The sequence below is a fragment of the Sarcophilus harrisii genome, chromosome 2, assembly GCF_902635505.1.
Source record: "Sarcophilus harrisii chromosome 2, mSarHar1.11, whole genome shotgun sequence".
NCBI classification, from domain to species: Eukaryota; Metazoa; Chordata; class Mammalia; order Dasyuromorphia; family Dasyuridae; genus Sarcophilus; species Sarcophilus harrisii.
This window is the reverse complement of record NC_045427.1, coordinates 555,593,768-555,615,521: the sequence shown is the minus strand read 5'-3', so window position 1 is coordinate 555,615,521 and position 21,754 is coordinate 555,593,768. Positions and strand designations below refer to the sequence as shown.

The following is a 21,754-nucleotide window of genomic DNA, read 5'->3' as shown; positions in this document are numbered from 1 at the left end:
TTCTTTTTTTTTAATTGAAACTGTGAGGATGATCCCTGCTCCACTGTAGCTATAGGTTCTAGTGTATTAGTGCTCCTTCTTTCCCTGGGATTGTGAGCCAAGACTGCATGGAGGATCTGAGAATGGGCAAAGCTAGCAAAGAGACTCCCTGTAATCTCCTTCTGACTAGCTCTTCTTGATTCCCTCAGTCTTGAACAGAGATCTCTGGAAGCTGCCACCCCTGCTCCTATTTCTATTACCCCTGCTACTACCAATTTAGTGATTTCCAAGGACCTCTCTCCCTAATGAGACAAAGCTTTCCTGACAACCTTCCAAGTTGTCATTGGTGTCTGTGGGCCAAAAGGTCTTGAAACCCCATTGATGCTACTGATTCAGAGGCCCCAAGGCCCTCTCTTGGTTTGCTGGGACTTGGGAATGGACTTCACTGAAACACTCTGGGGCAATAGCCCTTTCTTGCTGAAGTTCTAAGTTGTCTTTGGCTGGAAATTTGTCTGACCTTGTCTTTTTTGTGATTCTGATGCTTTAAAATTTAAAAAGAGTCATTTTTATTTTTTTTTTAATTTAGAGTCATTATTTAAAGGTACAGGAACTTGGGGGATACTTGGGAGGAGTCCTTGTCTTACCTCACCATCTTGGCTCTGCCCCTATAACATCCCTTTTGACAATCTCCTTCAGAATAGATCTAATTTATATCATTGTATTAGTAGGACCAGTCAGAATTTCAAAGGGCATCGAAAACCATGTAAGTATAAATAAGATTACATTAATATCTCCCTCCATGAATTCTCTGGGAATTGATTTTTTTTTTTAATAAAGTTGGTGTGTTTAAAACAGTGATTCATCATTCCTGGGAGGCAGGATTTGTACAGCAGAATCACCTGCCTCTGTGACCTTATACCACACAGATGCTGTAGCACATGGTCATCATATGAATGACTATAGTGGAGAGAAAAGAGAGCAGGAAAGTCCTCGGAGTCTGTCTGCTCTGCTTCTAACTTTTGTTTTCTGTTCCATTCCCTCATTCCTTGGTGGAACTCCTCCTCAGCTTCAATTACCCAGTATCCCACTGTTCTGTAAACCCCTCTCTGCATTGATTAAAACAGGAAAAGAGCCAGCATGGCATTGTAGGTTGAATGGTAGATAGGACTCAGGAAGACCAGGGTTCACATCCTGCCATTGATCCTGACTAGCTGGGTAACCTTGAACAATCCTTTGCTCCACCCCTTGGGAACCTCCCCACCCCCATCTGAACCTAGCTTTCCTTATCTGTATAACAACTGTAGGACCTTATAGGGTGTGGTGAGGATTAAATGAGATCATGGTAGAAAGAGTGTTAACTTTAGAATGTCATATAAATGTCAATTATGATGATGGCACCATTTATATTTATTGATTGATTAACTAATTAATTTCAGACATTAGCAGAGTAAAATTTCAATGAGTTAACCTCAGCCAGGCATCTGCATTTAAAGCACTTTATTTCTAATTATGGGATTAAAAGCTTTATCCCCTGGGAAAGTAGTTTCAGGCCCTGGTAAATCAGGTCAAATAAGACTTGAAGGGCTTCTTGGAGGAAGGTCAAGAGAGGAATGTAGCACACTATATTATAGCTATTGCTAAGGATAACTCTAAAGATGAACCTGATTTAGGTCTTTTAGAGTATAGAAAAAAAAAAGATTAATGATTTATATGCCCCCTCAATCCCCTTTCCCCATGAGGAGACAAGCTATATATATATATATATATATATATATATATATATAGAGAGAGAGAGAGAGAGGAGAGAGAGAGAGAGAGAGAGAGAGAGAGAGAGAGAGAGAGAGAGAGAGAGAGAGATATGAGAGGAGAGATGATCCAGTCAGTGCTCCTTTAAGTCTATTTCCTGGAGCTGGGGATAATAGATGGTTGTCTTCATCTACATCTTTGAAAGACATGTATATTGCCTCCCAGTGATATGGATATACCAGCAGACTCCCTTCTTCTATATTTTTCCCTTGCCTATATCCCTCTTCTCCCTTTCTAAACACAGAAAAAGTCTCTCTTCCTTACTGCCTTATTCAACTCCCTTAACCTTTCCCTCTGATTCAGTCAATAATAAATGGGAAAGCATTTATTAATCACCTAAAATGTGCCAGGCACTGTGGTAACTGCTGAGGCAACAAAGAAAGGCAAAATAAATAAAAAATATCAGTCCCAGTTTTAAAGGTAATCATGGTCTAAAATGAGGGAGACCATATGCAAAATGTGTTGTTTGTGAACATATTATGAGATAAATTGGAAATATATCAGAAGAAAGGCACTAAGAGTAAAAAAAGGACTGGGAAAGGCTCCTTTAAGAAATTGAGACTTTAGCCGAAACTTGAAGGAAGTCAGGGAAGCCAGGAAGTATAGATGAGTTCAGAAAGAGTTCCAGGAATGAGAAAGAGCTAATACAAATGCCTGGAACTGAGAGATGGAGTGTTTTGTGCAAAGAACAGCAAGAAACCAGTGTCATTGGATTTGTAGAAGGGCTAAGACATAAGAAGACCAAAAGGCTAGGAAGGAAGAAAGTTATAAAGAGATTTAAAAGCAAAAAATATTATTTAATTTGGTCCTGGAGATAATGACTCACTGGAGTTTATTTAGTGGGGTGATAAAATCAGATCTGCACTTTAGGGAGACCAGTCATCCAGGCTTTCAACCACCCAGACAAAATGTCATTCTTGACTCTTCACTCTCACCTTCCCCCAAATTCAGTTAACCAGATGACAAATCCTATCATTTCTACTTTTTTGTAACATCTCTCATACATACCCTCTTCTTTCCTCTTATACTGCAACCACCCTAATGCAGTCTCTCATGACTTTACACCCAAACTATTGAAATAACCTGTTGGTTGATCTTCTTGTCTCCAAGTTTTTCCACACTCCAGTCTCTTCTTCACTCATGTATCTTCTTCCCAAAAGATTCATCAAAGGAATCTGAGAAGGAGCAATCAGGGAAGAGAAGCAGAAGAGAGCCGTACCCTAAAAACCTACAGAGAAGAGAGTATCAAGGAGAAGAGGGTGATCTGTAGGGTCAGAGACTACAGAAACTAAAAAAGATGAGTACTAAGAAAAGGCCATTGGATTTAGCAATTAAGAAGTCATTGGTAACTTCAGACAGAACAGTTTCAGTAGAATGATTAGTTTGGCAGCCAGACTTCAGAGATTTAAGAAGAAAGTAAGAGACAAAGAACTAAAGGCATGGATTGTGGACAGTCTTTTAAAGTTTACCCATGAAAGGGAGGAGAGATATAAGAGAGAGGTAGCAGATCATGTTGGGCTTTTTTGAAGATAGAGGAGGCATGAGTGTGTTTGTAAATAGTAGAGAAGCAGCCAGTAGATAGGAAGAGATGGAAGATGAGCAAAAGTGTGGGATGATAGGATAATCTGTGGGAGAACAGGTGGAAAGGGATCACCTGTGCTGATAGCAAGAGGAGTGCTAGCAGTAAAGGAGAAGACAGTGGCAGAAGATCTCAGTGCTGTTGTGCCTTCATGATTTCAGGATTTAGGGTCTTTTTAACAATGTTTAATGAATTTATATCTTAACTCCATTTGTCTGACATTCTTGATTAGGGATTATGACATTTTCATGCCCCTTATATTATTTCTTCCTCTGATGAAATTTTAGACAAAGTATGTATATATAAACGCACAACAATTTTCCTCATAAATGAAAATATGCCTGCAGAATTGCTTAGAATTATAAATCTAGAGCTAGAAGGAACCTTAGAAGCCAACTTGTCCCTCCCATTTTTCAGGTGAGGCAACTGAGACCTGGGAAGGTCTATTTACTTGCCCAAATTCACATAGCCAATGATCATGAAAGGTGGGATTTGAACACAGTTCCTTTGACTCAAGAGCCAATACTTTTTCCACTGGGTCAATGCTGTTCTAGTTCCAGAACTGCTGGTTTGTCAGTGGGGTTACTCCTTCCACCAATGCCTACTGCAGTATCCATATGCTTTCACAGATGGTAGTTGTGTGTTTCTATGGTTGAAAAAAATTAATCAAGCTATAGAGGACTGCTTAATCACCTCATTTTAGAAACAGCCTCAATAATATAGCTTCCATTTCTATGGTGCCTTTAGATTACAGAGCCCTTTCCTATCCATCTTCTTCTTACAACAATTCTGAGAAGAAATGTAGTGCTTCTTTACTGGGTGTGCTTGCAATTGGGTTTCCAGATGGGACAATTTTGCACTTACTCATTTGCAGTACAGATAACTGGGACTGGTTGGGAATGTCGCCTGTGAACATGGACTTGAGAAAAGTCATCCTTTCCCTGTAAAGAGCCTTGAGCTCCTTGACATGGAGCCATTATCAGTCAAACTCTCTAGCCACAGCTTTAATTATTAGAGCTACCCAGGTTTATTTTTATTGCATTTATCAAAGGAAAAGATGATTTGGGAGTAGTAGATTGGGATCAGAAAACCTAGATTTGAATCCTGGCTCTTTTACTTACTGCCTGTGGTGCAAAGTGCTTTCTTTCTGTGTTATCTCAACAACAATCCTATAAGATAGATGCTATTATTATCCTCATTTACAGATGAGGGAACTGAGGTTGAAAGAGGTTCAGTGATTTGCTCAAGCTCATACCATGAAGTGAATGTTTTGAGATAGTATTTGAACTCTGGTCTTCTTGAGTCCAAGCCAAGCATTCTATCCATTATGTCCTCTAGCTGCCTCTTTCGACCTCAGTCTCCTTGTCTGTAAAATGGAGTAGAACTGGATGGCTTCTGAGGTCTCTACTAGCTCTAGAGTTATGGTTCTATGATTAGAAATCAGGAAACCTGATTCTATATGCTGTGTTCTTCAGACTGCATGATCCTACTTTCCCTCAGTGAGAACTTGGCCAATGACACTTCTTCAGATCTCACTTTCTGCTGAGATGCTAATAGGTACTAATGGGTTCACAAGTATATTTACATTATAGCAGCTTTCTTGAGATAGTAGAGATAGTATTTTAACCGAAAGGAATCATTCCTATCAGTGGGAAAACAGACCTTTTAATGTCCTCCATTCTTATGAAACCATGTTCACAGTTACCCACTTATAACTGCAATGATAATAACACACATTTACATAGCTCATTGTCCTTTATAAGAAATTTATAGCCATTAAACTCAATTGATTATCTCAACAACCTGGTGATGTAGATATTGCATGTATACCATTTTATAGATAAGAAAATTCTTATTTCATTTGATTTTTTCAACAACTCCTTTGTGTACATAATTTAAGAAGTATTGTCCCCATTTTACAGATGAGAAACAGGTTTGATGTCTTGGTGAAGATCACATGACTACTAGGTAGCAAAATCACATGTGGACCTCCCTTCAAGGGTCAGAACAGTACCTTCAGAGATTGACATAGTGTTACTGGAATGAGCTACTATCCCAGGGCTCATATTTCTTAGCCTCAGCCACAATTTGAGGTCATACTAAGAGCAGGGATTAGGTCAGGGGCTCCAAGTCTGATCACCAAAAGAGAAACAGAAAGAAGGAAACCAGGTAGATCAATTCAATGCATTGTTTCAACTGTTCTGAGGTCATAGCAGCATTTAGAAGGAGGTTTACAGATTAACTAGTAGATTTTGAAGTAGGGTTTGTTTTGTTTTGTTTTGTTTTTTTAGTTTTGATCACTATATCTCAAAGTAATCGGTCTCCTTTGTAATCCTATATATATTTTATTTTATGCATTTAAAAACACTATTCCAAAAAAGCTCCACAAGCTCAAGGCTGTCCAGTGGGGACCATGACCCTCAAATGGTTAGAACCCTCCAATCTTATTTATATACTCTGATTGCCCAAACAACAAAAATGAGTACTGAGGAATATGGCAATTTTCCCACACTCATAGAGAAGCTAAACTAAGATTCAAACTCAGAATCCCTGGCTCTAAATTCAATGATCTTTCTACTATGCTACATTGATCTGGGTATCCAGATTTTAGGATACCCTCAGTTTAGGCACCTATAGCCCTCTTTACATTCACTGAATGCAATCTTCTCAAGAATATTCTCATAAATTTTCAAAATGTATATAATCCCATTGACATATAGTTAATATATGCTAATACATAAACAATCCTTTATAATGAATCATATTAAAACATATGTGATTAATCATGCTAATTAATCAATATAAGAATACTCCATGTGAATTCACAGATGGACCTTTTTCTTTCCCAGAAAATTCAAGAAAAAATATCTTTCTTTGAATGGACATTAATAGCTTTATGTAGCCATATAGAGCCCTTAGTGAAATAGCTACAGTAATTTGTAGCCATAGGCTACAAAGAAAGTCACAGAGTTGGAAGACACTTTCATGACATCTAATCCCTTCCAATTTCCACTATACCTGACAAGCAGTCATCTGACTTCTGCTCGAAGATCTCCAGTAAGGGAAAACTAGTTATTTCCCAAGGCAGCCTGTTCCAATGAGGCCTGGCCCCAGTTGTTAGAAATTAATTTTTTTAAACCAAGCTTAAGTTTTTCTTTCTGAAATTGCCACCCATTTGCTCCTAATCCTTTCCTCTGGAATCAAATAAAACAAATTAATCCATCTTTCATTAGACACCACTTCACATCCTTGAAGATATCTATGATTTCTTCCCTATCTCCTTCAAGCCTTCTCTAGGCCAGTGGGTCAAACTCAAATAGAAACCCAGTAACACTAATCAGTGGATAAGGATCCGAGCAGACCACATGATGACTTAGTTTTAAAATGTGATATTGTCTATATTTTAATTTTATCTTTATTTGTTCTGTTAAATAATCTCTAATTAAATTATAATCTGATTCAGGGCCACTGGATACATTTGACACCTCTTCTCCAGGCTAAACGTGCCTATTTCCTTTGGGTAATCTTCATATGGCATGAACTAAAGGCCCTCCAATATCATGGTAATAGTTCAGTACCTGGCCCATAGTAGGTACTTAATAAATGCCACACTGACTGAAATATCAGAAAATTAAAATCAATAGAAATAGGCATTTTATAAAAAGAGCACATTAGTAAAACAAGTGCCAACAAGTAAAATTTTAGACATTAGTTATGTACTTCCAAACAGTATCCCATAGGTTATGTTTAAAAATAAAAAAATCAATGGGAAATTATTTGATATTGAATTTTCAAATAATTATTAACATTTACATAGTTCCCTAAGATTTGCAAAGTATTTTGCATATATTATCTAATTTGGTTCTCACAACAAACCCTGTGAGGCAGGTGCTCTTATTATCCTAAAGTCATAGAATAGGGATACTAATAATAGTTGTTCTACACACCACACAGGATCATTGTGAAGATTAAAGAGATAACAGATATAGAAGTGCTTTGTAAATTGTTAAATGGTATTGAATGCTATTGAATACCATTGAATGGTATTGAACAATGTTATTGTTGTTATCATTCAAGAAACATTTAATTGTGTAATTAAAATGGATTAACTAAGTTCAACCAAAACTTTTGGGGTTTTTATTAAGGCCTCTGCTTGATCTGTGAATAAATTAGTAAGCTACAATTACCAAGCATCTAATGTATTCAGCATGCTGTATTTAGCATCTCAAGAGTTGTACAAGAAAGGGCCAATAAAGTTGAAGAGATGTCCTACAGTAAGACAATAGCCTCACTATTTCAGAAAAGTCCCAATTAGCAGTACATAGAAATCATGAAACAGGAATTAAAGGAACTGCCTTTTTTTTTTTTTTTTAAGTTCAGGAGTTTTTAAAAATCCTATTTATACTACAGGTGCAAAAACACAACCAAGCTAAAAATGTCTCCAATGATCATTTGTTCACGGGCCTAGAGATGGCACTGTTACTTTAAGAAAGAAGACTCATTCCTCAAAAAAAAACTGAATTGGATTTATCCAAGTTGACCATCTAGAAATGAGGGCCTTTTGGATAGAAAATGATGAAAAGAAGGCTTTTAGATCTGTGAGGAGCCTTAGAACAGGAGGTGTTGCTCCTGTTCAGTCATCTCCAAATCTTCATGATCTCATTTTGGGGGATTTTCTCGGCAAAGATACGAGAGAGTTTTGCTATTTCCTTCTCCAACTCATTTTACAAAAGAAAACTGAGACAAACAAGATAAGCGACTTGTCTAGGAACACACTGAGGCCAAATTTGAACTAAAGGAGATGAGTCTTCCTACTCCAAGCCCAATGATCTCTCCACTGCACCACCCAGCTGCCCTTAGAGGATGGTTGTTGTCTAATTTACCCTGAAGTTCACAGTTCTGAATTCTCCCAGACCCCCTTCCAGTCTATTTGTAGGAGGGAAGTCACTTGTTGAGGAATAGACTAAGGTGGATTGAGAATTTGAGGAGAGGAGCAAAGTTGTTTTTTTAAATTTGATTTTAAAAATCAATAAAAGGGGCAGCTAGAGGGCACAGTAGATAGAGCACCAGCCCTGAAGTCAGGAGGTCCTGAATTCAAATCTAGCCTGAAACACTTAACACTTCCTAACTGTGTGATCCTGGGCAAGTCATTTAACCCCAATTGTCTCAGCCAAAAAAAAAAAAAGTCAATAAGAAATGAAGAGGAATGTTGATCAGCAGAATACTAGAACCCTGGTCTCACCTGATACCCACACCAGTGTCCTTTCTTAGCACTCTGGTTCATTCCTGGCCTTCACACCTCCCCTCGAACTTCCTTATGCCTGTTGTTAGTATTGCTAGTCTTTCAAAGTATAAATACTCTAGTCACAGGATCACAGATGTGAGTTTAAATTGAACTTGAGCAATCACACGGTCTTATTTTCCAGATGAGAAAAATGAAACCAGGGCAGCTAGGTGGTACAGTGGTTAGAGCAGCAGCCCTTAAGTCAGTAGGACCTGAGTTCAAATGTGACCTCAGACACTTAACACTTCCCAGCTGTGTGACCCTGGGCAAGTCACTTAACCCCAATTGCCTCAGGGGAAAAAAAAAGAAAAGAAAGCAAAAAAAAAAAAAAGAAAAATGAAACCCAGAGAGTTTTTGCCCAGCATACACAGATAGCTGGCCTTTGATTTGAACTGAGGTCCTTTGACTTCAGATCCAGCATCTCTTTCCATCTTTACTTCTGCCATCCCTTTGTTTTTTACAGCCAAACAGAAATAAAACACATCAGTCCTTCCTTCAAAATATCTCTGAGGTTTTCTCTTCTTCATCACGATTATTAACAGTTTGGTCCAGAACTCATAGTTTTATCTGAATGATAATAAAAACTGGCCAAGTTTGTTTTATCTGTTCCACATGATTCCTCCTGTCTATCATAGTCAGATTAGTAGTCCTTTTATCATCACACTCTATTACTTAAGATCTTATGGTGATTTGGTATTGAATACTTCCTTTAAAACTTCATAATGGCATGAAAATGACCCTGAAATCTTAATGCCTGTGACACTGGAACATGGATTGTAGCTGATCTTACAAAACCAGAAAGATCTTAATTGGCGGATCATATGTGAACTGTATATCTTCAATCCAAGGATTTGTCTATCCAGATTCAATGACATTCATCATGAGAAGGTTCACAAACAAGTGTTGAAAGATGTTGCCCTGACTTCTGGCCAAGATGGCGGAGAGGAGGCACACAGCTGCATAAGCTTCCCGTTTTCTCTCAGAATTCATTTCATGACAAGCCTTTGAATTAATGCTTGACTGAAAAAAATAACCCACAAATAATTACCAAGAGAAGACATCCCTGAGATTCGCCAGGAAAGGTCTGTTTTTGCTCGAGGGCGGGACGGTTTTAGATTGGGCACAGGCTGAGGGCAGCGGCAGCAAGAGCTTGGGAGGCAGCTTACAGCCAAGCAGACCCGAGGGGGGTGGGGTGTAATCTCAGCAGTCTCTATGGGGAGAGCTTTGCTATAGTATTAGATATCTTGCCCTGGCAGCAAGTCAGTAGCCCAGCAGAGAAGCTAAAAACACCGGGGGAGGGGGGAGAAGAGGGGGGAGGTTTGAGAAGAATACAACCCCAAACAGCTGGAGTTTCTCGGGACCTGGCTACCCCTCCCCCACAGCATCTCAGCACATTCTCAGAGTCTCGGAGTACAGGGGCAGCACAGTCCTGCCAGGGCCTTGCTGCTGCCACCCCTCCCCCCCAGTCTGTAGAGGAAGCTCGGTAACACCACCCAGCCCCTCCCCCCAAAAAAGCAGATTCCATTTGGGGTTTTTTTTCTTTGCTAGTTTGTCTTTGATTCTTCTCTGACAAAATGAGCAAAAAATATAAACGCCTCTTAACTATTAATAGCTTCTATATGGATAGAGAGATCAGACTCTAAAAACTCTAAGCAGACTGTCTCCAGATGAATCACCAAAGGAGGAAATCATCTGGCCCTCAGCACAGATGAATCTCATAGAAGAAATTAAAAAGGCTCTCACAAGAGAGCTAGAAGAAAGATTGGAAAAGGAGAAGGGAGGCTTGGCAAGAGAGTCTGGAGAAGTCATCCCACTCATTTAAAGACAGAGTGGATAAAGAAATCAAATCCCTTGATTTCAGAAAGGCCTGGAGAGACTTACACGAACTGACACTGAGTGAAATGAGCAGGACCAGGGGATCATTATATACTTCAACAACAATACTAGATGATGATCAGTTCTGATGGATCAGGCCATCCTCAGCAACGAGATCAACCAAATCATTTCTAATGGAGCAGTAATGAACTGAGCTAGCTATGCCCAGAAAAATAACTCTGGGAGATGACTAAAAACCATTACATTAAATCCCCAATCCCTATATTTATGCACACATGCATTTTTGATTTCCTTCACAAGCTAATTGTACAATAATTCAGAGTCTGATTCTTTTTGTACAGCAAAATAATGTTTTGGTCATGTATACTTATTGTGTATCTAAGTTATATTTTAATATATTTAACATCTACTGGTCATCCTGCCATCTAGGGGAGGGGGTGGGTGGGGGTAAGAGGTGAAAAATTGGAACAAGAGGTTTGGCAATTGTTAATGCTGTAAAGTTACCCATGTATAAATCCTGTAAATAAAAGGCTATTAAATTAAAAAAAAAAAAAGGAAATCAAATCCTTGAAAAATAGAATTAGTGAGTTGGAAAAAGAAAAGAGCTCCCTAAAAAATAAAATTGGCGAAATGGGAAAAAAAATCCATAGAACAAAACAACTCACTTGAAAACTTGATTGGACAATTAGAAAAAGATATAAAAAGTGAGTGGAGAAAATACTTCATTGAAAATCAAAATTGAACAAATGGAATTGAATGACTCGAGGAGACAACAAGAATCAGTCAAACAAAACCAAAAAAAAACAAAAAACATTGAAACAATGGAAAAAATGTCAAATACCATCTTGGGAAAACAACAGACCTGGAAAATAGATTTAGGAGAGACAATCTGAGAATTATTGAACTCCCGGAAAAATATGATGAAAAAAAGAGCCTGGACACTAGGAAATTATCAAAGAGAACTGCCCAGAAGTCATAGAAACAGAGGGTAAAATAGACATTGAAAGGATTCATCAATCACCTACTGAAAGGGATCCTAAAATCAAAACACCAAGAAATATAGTGGCCAAATGCCAGAACTATCAGACGAAGCGGCTGGACTATCTAGACAGCAAGCGGCTAGAAAAAAACAATTCAAATATAGAGGAGCCACAATAAGGATTACCCAGGATCTAGCAGCTTCCACATTAAAGGATCGAAGGGCCTGGAATATGATATTCTGAAAGGCTAAGGAATTTGGTATGCAACCCAAAATAACCTACCCAAAATAAATGAGCATCTTTTTCCAGGGAAGAAGATGGACATTCAAGAAAATAAGGGAATTTCACCTATTTTTGATGAAAAAAACAGAACTTAACAAAAGGTTTGATCTACAAATATAGACCTCAAGAGAAATCTAAAAAGGTAAAAAGAAATCTTGAGAACTATATTTCTGCTATAAAGATAAATAAAGAATACATGTATACCTTGTTCTAGAAACTAGAGGTGGAAAGGACATTGTACCAGAAAAAGGGTAAAGTGGAGGTATTACATCTCATGAAGAAGCAAAGGAAACCTATTATATCTGAGAGAAAGAATGGAGGGGCATGAATATAATGTGAATCGTACTGCCATCAGAATTGGCTTAAAGAGAAAAATTTTAGACATATTCAATTTATGGTAAAACTTCTCCCAACTCACTGAAAAATGGGAAGGGAAAAGTGAAGAGAGAAGGAATAAGCTAAGTGTAAGGGAATACAGAAACTGTGAGGAAAAGGAGTAAGATAGGGGGAGGAACTCTAAGGTGGGAGGCGGGGGGGGGATACTAAAAAGCGAGGGCTGTGAGAAGCAAATGGTGCTCACAAGTTTAATACTGGGGAGGGGGGGAAGGGAGAAGGAAGGGAGAAAATCATAAACAGGGGTTAACAAGATGGCAAGTAAATACAGAATTGGTAATTTTAACCATAAATGTGAATGGGGTAAACTCCCCCATAAAGAGGAAGCGGTTAGCAGAATGGATTAAAAGCCAGAATCCTACAGTATGTTGTTTACAGTTACACACGTGAAGCAGGGCGATATATACAGAATAAAGATAAAAGGTTGGAGCAGAATCTACTATGCTTCAAGTGAAATCAAAAAAAGCAGGGGTAGCCATCCTCATCTCAGATCAAGCTAAAGCAAAAATTGATCTAATTAAAAGAGATAAGGAAGGGCACTATATCTTGCTAAAGGGTAGCATAGATAATGAAGCAATATCAATATTAAACATATACGCACCAAGTGGTATAGCATCTAAATTCTTAAAAGAGAAATTAAGAGAGCTGCAAGAATAAATAGACAGCAAAACTATAATAGTGGGACATCTCAACCTTGCAATCTCAGAATTAGATAAATCAAACCACAAAATAAATAAGAAGTCAAAGAGGTAAATAGAATACTAGAAAAGTTTGATATGATAGATCTCTGGAGAAAACTAAATGGAGACAGAAAGAAGTACACTTTCTTCTCAGCAGTTCATGGAACTATCCAAAAATTGACCGTATATTAGGACATAAAAACCTCAAACTCAAATGCAGTAAGGCAGAAATAGTAAATGCTTTCTTCTCAGATCACAATGCAATAAAAAACTACATTCAACAGAAAGTTAGAGGTAAATAGACCAAAAAGTAATTGGAAACTAAATAATCTCATCTTAAAGAATGATTGGGTGAAACAGCAAATCATAGACATAATTAATAACTTCACCCAAGAAAATAACAATAATGAGACGTCATACCAAAATGTGTGGGATGCAGCCAAAGTGGAAATAAGGGGAAATTTCATACTTCTAGAGGCCTACTTGCATAAAATAGAGAAAGAGAAGGTTAATGAATTGGGCTTGCAACTAAAAATGCTAGAAAAGGAACAAATTAAAAACCCCCAGTCAAATGCTAAACTTGAAATTCTAAAAATAAAAAGTGAGATCAATAAAATTGAAAGTAAAAAAAAACTATTGAATTAATAAAAATTCTAAGAGTTGGTTCTATGAAAAAAGCAAAAAAATAGATAAACCCTTAATCTTTTTTAAAAAAGGAAAGAGGAAAATCAAATTGTCAGTCTTAAAAATGAAAAGGAAGAACTCGCCACTAACGAAGAGGAAATTAGGGCAATAATGAGGAGTTACTTTGCCCAACTTTGAGCCTCAGATGCTTACAACTTGCATGATATCAGACAAGTCATTTAACTTCTTTAGGTCTTGGTTTCCTGAGTCTTTGGAGGCGAGGGGTGGGATTAGACTAGATGATCCCTGAGATTTCTTTCTATATTGATAATCATAAATGTAGAGACATTGTATTTTGCATAGATAAATGGAATTCTCTTATCAATCATTATAAGTACAAATCTTTGGAAGTCCTGAAATCAGAAACATCAAGGCTAAATCCTGTGACATCTTCTACAGGCTGGCTTAGCTTTATTCCACCTTATCTCCTACTGCATCCCTACCTCTACCTTTCATTCCCTTCAGGCTAAATTTTTCCTAGAAGCATCATGGCACAATATTTAGAGGGCTAGATTTCAGGTCAAGCAGAGTAGAGTTAAAATGCCTCTCAAATGCTGTCTTTATGACTGGACACAATTTTTTTCACCTCTCAGCCTCAGTTTGATGATGTGAGGCTAACAATTCCTATCATCATAACCTCCCTGCATCATTGTAAGACTCAATAGATTGTTTGCTTTGAAAATTTTAAAGATCTGTATAAATGGTACGAATCTTAGCATCTCATCTCATATTCTATCCAAATGCACATCTCCATATCTTTGTTCACACCCATCTCCATTCCCAGAATGCCCCAGGCCTTACTCTAAACCTAGGTAAAGTCTTTTCATTCTTTAAGACTTACCATGAGACCAACCTTGCCTACACCAGTGCTCATTGCTCTTTTCCCTTCCTGAAGCCTGGTACTACTGCCTATTATCTGTCCTTAGTCTCAGTGCAACACTGGACAGAGCCCTATCTCACCTTGCTCTCCATTCTTTTTAGATATATACCCTGTCCTTTCAAATAGCTCTTAAACTCTTCTAGGTCAGGGACTGAGCCTTCCATCCTTATTGTGGGTCACCCAGTCACTGGCACATCACTAAACTAGTGTTCACTAGAGGCACAATTACCAGCTGCTGACTAAGTAAGTCTACCTCTTCCTGACAAGTAAGATTGGGGGTAATCAGTCCAGCCTGGATGTGTGATATCAAAAAAAGGTGTTTCTAATAGCTTTCCTTTTCTTTCTTTTTCATTTTGCCCTTTTTTTTAACTCTTTGTTTTTATTTTATTTATTTTTTTAAATAACTTTTTATTGACAGAACCCATGCCAGGGTAATTTTTTACAACATTATCCCTTGCACTCACTTCTGTTCCGATTTTTCCCCTCCCTCCCTCCACCCCCTCCCCCAGATGGCAGACAGTCCTATACATGTTAAATAGGTTACAGTAGATCTTGGATACAATATATGTGTGCAGAACCGAACAGTTCTCTTGTTGCTCAGGGAGAATTGGATTTAGAAGGTATAAATAACCCGGGAAGAAGAACAAAAATGCAAGCAGTTTACATTCATTTCCTAGTGTTCTTTCTTTGGGTATAGCTGCTTCTGTCCATCCTTGATCAATTGAAACTAAGTTAGATCTTCTCTTTGTCGAAGAAATCCACTTCCATCAGAATACATCCTCATACAGTATCGTTGTTGAGGTATATAATGATCTCCTGGTTCTGCTCATTTCACTCAGCATCAGTTCATGTAAGTCTCTCCAGTCCTCTCTGTATTCATCCTGCTGGTCATTTCTTACAGAACAATAATATTCCATAACATTCATATACCACAATTTACTCAACCATTCTCCAATTGATGGGCATCCATTCATTTTCCAGCTCCTAGCCACTACAAACAGGGCTGCTACAAACATTTTGGGATATACAGGTCCCTTTCCCTTCTTTAGTATCTCTTTGGGGTATAAGCCCAGTAGAAACACTGCTGGATCAAAGGGTATGCACAGTTTGATAACTTTTTGAGCATAGTTCCAAATTGCTCTCCAGATGGCTGGATGTGTTCACAATTCCACCAACAATGTATCAGTGTCCCTGTTTTCCCACATCCCCTCCAACATTCCGCGTTATCTTTCCCTGTCATTCTAGCCAATCTGACAGGTGTGTAGTGGTATCTCAGAGTTGTCTTATATTTGCATTTCTCTGATCAATAGTGATTTGGAACACTCTTTCATATGAATGGTAATAGTTTCAATTTCATCATCTGAAAATTGTCTGTTCATATTCTTTGACCATTTATCAACTGGAGAATAGCTTGATTTCTTATAAATTAGAGTCAATTCTCTATATATTTTGGAAATGAGTCCTTTATCAGAACCTTTGACTGTAAAAATGTTTTCCCAGTTTATTGTTTCCCTTCTAATATTTTGCTCTATTTTTAACAGGATGGTTTAAGAAGGTTGTCAGGAAATGAATACATTTTTTCATCAAAACGTAAGTTGGGTTTTTTTTTCCAGTTCTATGAACCACAGCAATATGACATTGAAAAATAGCTTTGTTGAAATAAAAATTCATAAATGATGGTTTTTTTCTCACTTTTTATTTCCTAGAAGTTTTGTCAGTATATAAAAGTTACTGTTTTTTTAAAATTTCTGAAATAAGTCTTTTTGGTTCTATAAAGGAAATGAAGTGTTAAGAAACATTTCAACAAGTACAGACTGCTAATTTTCTTTCTATCCTGAAATATATTCATTTGCAGAACTTCATCCGGTTCCAGCCAATTTAACTTCCCCTATATCCCTCAATGACATCCCACCACGGATAGCACAGGCCATGGAAAATGAAGAGTATTGGGACTTTGACATTTTTGAACTGGAGGCTGCCACTCACAAAAGGTTAGTAACTCTCAATTCTTATAACAAAATAAATCACCTCCTATGTGCAAAGAATTAAGGAAGATAAGAAATTGAGATGAAATAAAAACTTGACATTTAAATAGCACTTTAAATTTTGCAAAATGCTCTTACCTACCTACATTATTTCATGGAAACTTCACAACAACTCTATGGGATAGGTAACTATAAATATTATTGCCATTTTACAAATAAAAAAACTAAGGATTTAAAATGATTTGCCCATTTTTACACAGCTAAGAAATGTCAGAGATGAGATTTGAAATCATTCTTGAGACTCACTTAAAAGGCTAAGGTTTGAATCTTTGACATAGCTATAAAAGCCAGCTCTTGTGGATCCCAGATTTTGATGCCTGCTCTGACCAGCAAAGAAGCAAGGAAGATGCTAAGAGTATAGTGAATAGAACTCTAAATTTGGAGTCAAGAACTAAGTTCAAATCTAATCTCAGATACTTACTAGCTATGTGAACTTGGACGAGTCATTTAACTTCTCTTTATCAATATTATCATTTAGAATTGGGAATAATATCTACTTTTAGGTTTGTTATACAGCTCAAATGAAATAATATTTATTAGGCATTTTGCAAACTGTTAAAGCACTATATAAATGTTAGTAGTTATAACTGAATCAATCATGTATTGATGCTGACTATTTCCTACTTTGGTTAAGTAAACTTCAATTTGTTATCTTGTAGATTTCTATGAGTGTCTCATTTCATTCTAATCATTAAATTAAATCACTAGCCTGGACTGAGTTAGACCTGATTTAGAATAATCTAGACTTCATGAGGTAGAAGCTGCCTCTAATGCAGGTCCATGATGTAGGAAAATGATGGTAACAAAGGCACTTGTCACTGGAACCTTTCACAATCCTGTCTGCCCAGTTCTATGCCCTCTACATCATTGGTGGTTCTTGGAACTCATTGGAATATTCTTGGAATATTCAGAAGGTGAGTCAAGAGATTTGATGCAGTTTTGTATTGTTACGTTTCGCAATATGGCCCATTCCAAAATAAGTCTAGTGGAGCTTAAGACTATGAATTCAGTCTTATTAAAAGCAAAAAGGTCAAAGTACAGCCCAGGACCCAACATTCCCCTCTAAACAGCTTTAAAATAATAGCTCAAATCAAATTTTGGAGTGGCAGAGCCAACAAAAGGGTCGAGGGAAACACTTATGGAGCATAAGTCCACAAGAGAGACCTGTAATGTCAGAGTTGGTACAGGCCCAGTGTGGCACAGGAGCACCTGCAGAGGACCTTGGAGATGGCAGCCCTTATTTCAGAAGTTCTCAACCCAAAGGGAGGAAAGGAGTTGGACTATTGGTCAGAGATTCCAAAGAATCCTTTGTTGGCACTGGGTACAGATTGAGCTGATTGGCCTCTCTATGTCCCAAAAGCATTTCCAGGGCAGAGAGGAGCCCTTGTAATTGGTCATAAGGGAACAAGGGCCCTGGTCCCTGTTCCAAGGCCAAGAGGAGCAGCAATACTTGGGGCTGCAGGAGACCAGGTAAAGACCAGAATACAGATAAGAAGAGCAGTAATCACACCTCTCACAAAATTACTACCACCTTGGAAGCATCAAAAGCTTGTGGAGGCTCTTAGAGCTAGCTCTGAAAACAGTAGCACTAAAAAAGCCTAAAGCTTGGCAACCTCCCTACCCGCAATTGTGCAGAGTTCTACTTTCACAGAAAGTTCAAAGTGAAGAAACAGGCTGGGAAAGTGAGCAGAAAATCATAAAAGAAGTTGACCATAAAAAGATACCTAAGTGGTAGGGAAGACCAAGATGTAAATTTTTTAAAAAGAAAATAAAGTAAAACCAGCTACAAGTAAAGCCTCAAAGAAAAATGCTAATTGAAGAGGAGGCCAGCAAGAATTCCTAGAAGAGTTAAAGAAAGAGATGAGTGGTAGAAAAATTGGGTAAACAATTGAAAATTATGCAAGAAAATTCTGAAAAGTGAATTAATTAATAGCTTGGTAAAAGAGGCACAAATATGTGGACAAAAATAACACTTTAAAAAAACAAAAATAATGTAATAATAAAAGAAACACAAAAATTCCCTGGAGAAAATACCTCTTTTAAGAGCAGAATAGACCAAATGGAAAGGGAGATACAAAAATTCACAGACAAAAAAAACTCCTTAAAAAGCAGAATTGGCTAAATAAAGAAGTATAAGAGCTCACTGAAGAAAATAATTCCTTAAAAATTAGAAGCATATGGTCCCATGAGACTTCAAGAAATAATAAAACAAAGTCAAAAAATGAAAAATCAGAAGAAAATGTGAAATATCTTCTTGGAAAAACAATTTGCTTAGAAAATAGAGGAGAAATGATTAACGAATTATTGGACTACCTAAAAACCATGATCAAAGAGACTAGATAGCATATTCCAAGAAATTATAAAGGAAAACTGCCCCAATGTCTTATATCCAGAGTAAAAATAGAAATTGAAAGAATCCACCAAACCCCTCCTGAAAGGGATCCCAAAATGAAAACTCCCAGAAACATTATAGCCAAATTCCAGAGATCCCAGATGAAGGAAAAAAATATTGCAAGCAGCCAGAAAAAAACAATTCAAATATTGTGAAGCCATAGTCAGGAACACACATGATTTAGTATCTTCCATGTTAAAGGAGAGAGAGTTTATAATATGACATTCTGAAAGAAGTAGGAATACAATGAAGAATCACCTACCCAGCCAAACTGAATATAATCTTTCAGGGGAAAAAATGGTATTTAATGAAATAGAAGATTTCCAAGCATTTCTGATGAAAAAACTAGAGCTGTATAGAAAATATGACATTCAAGCTGAAGACTCAAGCATAATAAAGTAAACATGAAAGAGCAAGTATAAGGAACTAAATACAGTTAAACTGTTTATATTCCCATATGGAAAGATGATACATGTAACTCTTAAGTACTTTGTCATTACTCGAGCAATTAGAAGGCAGTATAAATCAATTATGTTGGGATGATTTTTTTAATGTAGGAATAAGAGAGAGATGTACCTAGAGGAAGGGGAAAAGAGACAGAATGGAGAAAATTTTCTCACATTAAAGGAGCATGCAAGAAAGAGCTTTTACAATGAAGGGGATAAAAAGGGGATACTTTAATCTCACATAAGAATTGGTTCAAAAAGAGAAGAATATATATATATATATATATATATATATATATATATATATATATACACACACACACACACATATATATATATATATATATATATATATATATATAGGCATACTCAGTTGGATATAGAAATCTATCTTACCTAATAGGAGGGGAAGAGAATAAGAGATGTAGGGAAGTGAGTGTGTGATAAAAGAGAAGATGGATTAATAAAGGAATTGGTTAGAAACAAAATAAACTTTTGAGGAGAGACAGGATAAAGAGAGAAAAAGAAACAAAAAAAATAGAATGGAGTGAAATATGTAGTAATCATAATTATGAATACAAATGGGACAAGATCATCTATAAAACAGAAGTAGATAGCAGAATGGATTGGAAATTAGAATCCACCATTATATTGTGTACAAGAGACATAACTAAAACAGAAAGGTACAAAGTTAAAATAAAGGAATCTTTTATGCTTCAGCTAAAGTATAAAAAGACAGGGGTAGTAATCATGATCTAAGATAAAACAAAAGCAAAAGGAATTTTGCTCTCTGTGTGTGTAGCTGGATCATCTTTATAAAACTAAGATCCATACCCCAATTAATAAAGGTCAAGTGATAAGTTTTTAGAAGAAGAAATCAAAGCTATATATAGTCATATGGGGGAAAATGTTCTAAATCACTATTGATTAGGAAAAGACAAATTTAAACAAATCTGTAGTACCACCTTATACCTATCAGAAATGGCAAATGCTGAAGGGAATGAGGTACATTAATGAATTTTTGATGAAATAATCCATCATAGTAGAAAATCTGGAGCTATGCTCAAAGGCCATGGAACTTTTTATACCCTTTGATCTGGCAATATTTTACTAGGTTTGTACCCCAAACAGCTCAAAATGGACTATATATACAAAAATATTTAGAGTAGTTTTTGTTTGTTTTTGTTTTTGTTTTGTTTTTTTTTTTTTTTTGTGGTGGCAAAGAATTTGAATTTGAGGGGAGATTCTTCCACTGAGGAATGGCTAAACAAGTTGTGGTATATGATTATAGGAGAGTACTATTTGCTATAAGAAATTATGCAGAAGGGGGCAGCTAGACTGGCCCCAAAATCAGGAGGTTCTGAGTTCAAATCCAACTTCAGACATTAATATTTACTAATAGTCACTTAGCCCCATTTACCTCAAGAAAAAAAGAAATAATGCAGGAGGTGATTTTAGAAAAAAACATAAAATATATCAACTGATGCAAAGTGAAATGAATTGTGCACAGTAATTGCAGTGTACTGATCAACTATGAAAAACTTGATTACTCTGATGGATACAATGATCCAAGACAATTCCAAAAGACTTATGATGAAAAATGCTACCAGAGAAAGATATGCTGAATTCTGAGTGCAAATTGAAGTGTCATTTTCTTGCTCTATTTTTTTCTTTGTCGTGACTAATATGAAATTATGCTTTGCATGATTTCACATATATAATCTATATCATTTATTTTTTTACCTTCTCAATAGAGGAAGAATAGGAGGGAGAGAGGGAGAGGGTCTGAAACTCAAAATTTTAAAAGAAAAGAATGTTAAAAAGAAATCATTTTTAAAAGATGAGGATCAAGAAAGAATTTTTTAAATCAATCAACAAATATTTTAAAATACTTTTATATGCTAGGTCCTGGGACCATAAGAACAAGAATATAACAATTCCTATTGTCATTGAGCTTACGTTCTCATTCTCTGTACACAGCAGGCATTGGGAAAATATTTGTTGAAACGCATTGAGTTGGTGCGTGGACCACGTTGGTGCTAACTTTTTTTCAATCTCAGAAACACTGTCCTAGACCATACATGAATGATGTTTGTGAAGGAAGGCCCTCTGCTAGTCAGGGCGGCTCCTGGCTTAAAACCCTTGGGAGCCTACATTGATTACAAACTTTCTTTGTCCTCCGGGGCTGGCTCCGTGTCTCAGTGTTGTGAATGTTTTTCTCTGTAGGCCGTTAATTTATCTTGGTCTCAAGATTTTTGCTCGCTTTGGAATCTGTGAATTCCTAAACTGCTCGGAGGCCACGCTACGGTCTTGGTTGCAAATCATCGAAGCCAACTACCACGCGTCCAACTCGTACCACAACTCTACCCACTCTGCGGATGTACTTCACGCCACCGCCTACTTCCTGGCTAAGGAAAGAGTCAAGGTAAGGCCCCTTTGGGGCTAGGCGCATTCATCTAGATGCAGAGGGAGGAGGGCCAGGTGGTCA

At 37.1% G+C, this 21,754-nt stretch overlaps 1 protein-coding gene across 2 annotated transcripts in view; it reads left to right on the top strand.

Moving 5' to 3' along the window:
• The window catches only part of PDE8A (phosphodiesterase 8A), a 256,329-nt gene that overhangs the window by 203,828 nt on the left and 30,747 nt on the right, over positions 1-21,754 (top strand). For both annotated transcript variants that reach the window (XM_031955687.1, XM_031955686.1), the window contains 3 exons: positions 15,925-15,973; positions 16,239-16,374; positions 21,493-21,691. In XM_031955687.1, the coding sequence (XP_031811547.1) occupies positions 15,925-15,973; positions 16,239-16,374; positions 21,493-21,691 (384 nt within the window). The remainder of the gene's footprint in view (positions 1-15,924; positions 15,974-16,238; positions 16,375-21,492; positions 21,692-21,754) is intronic.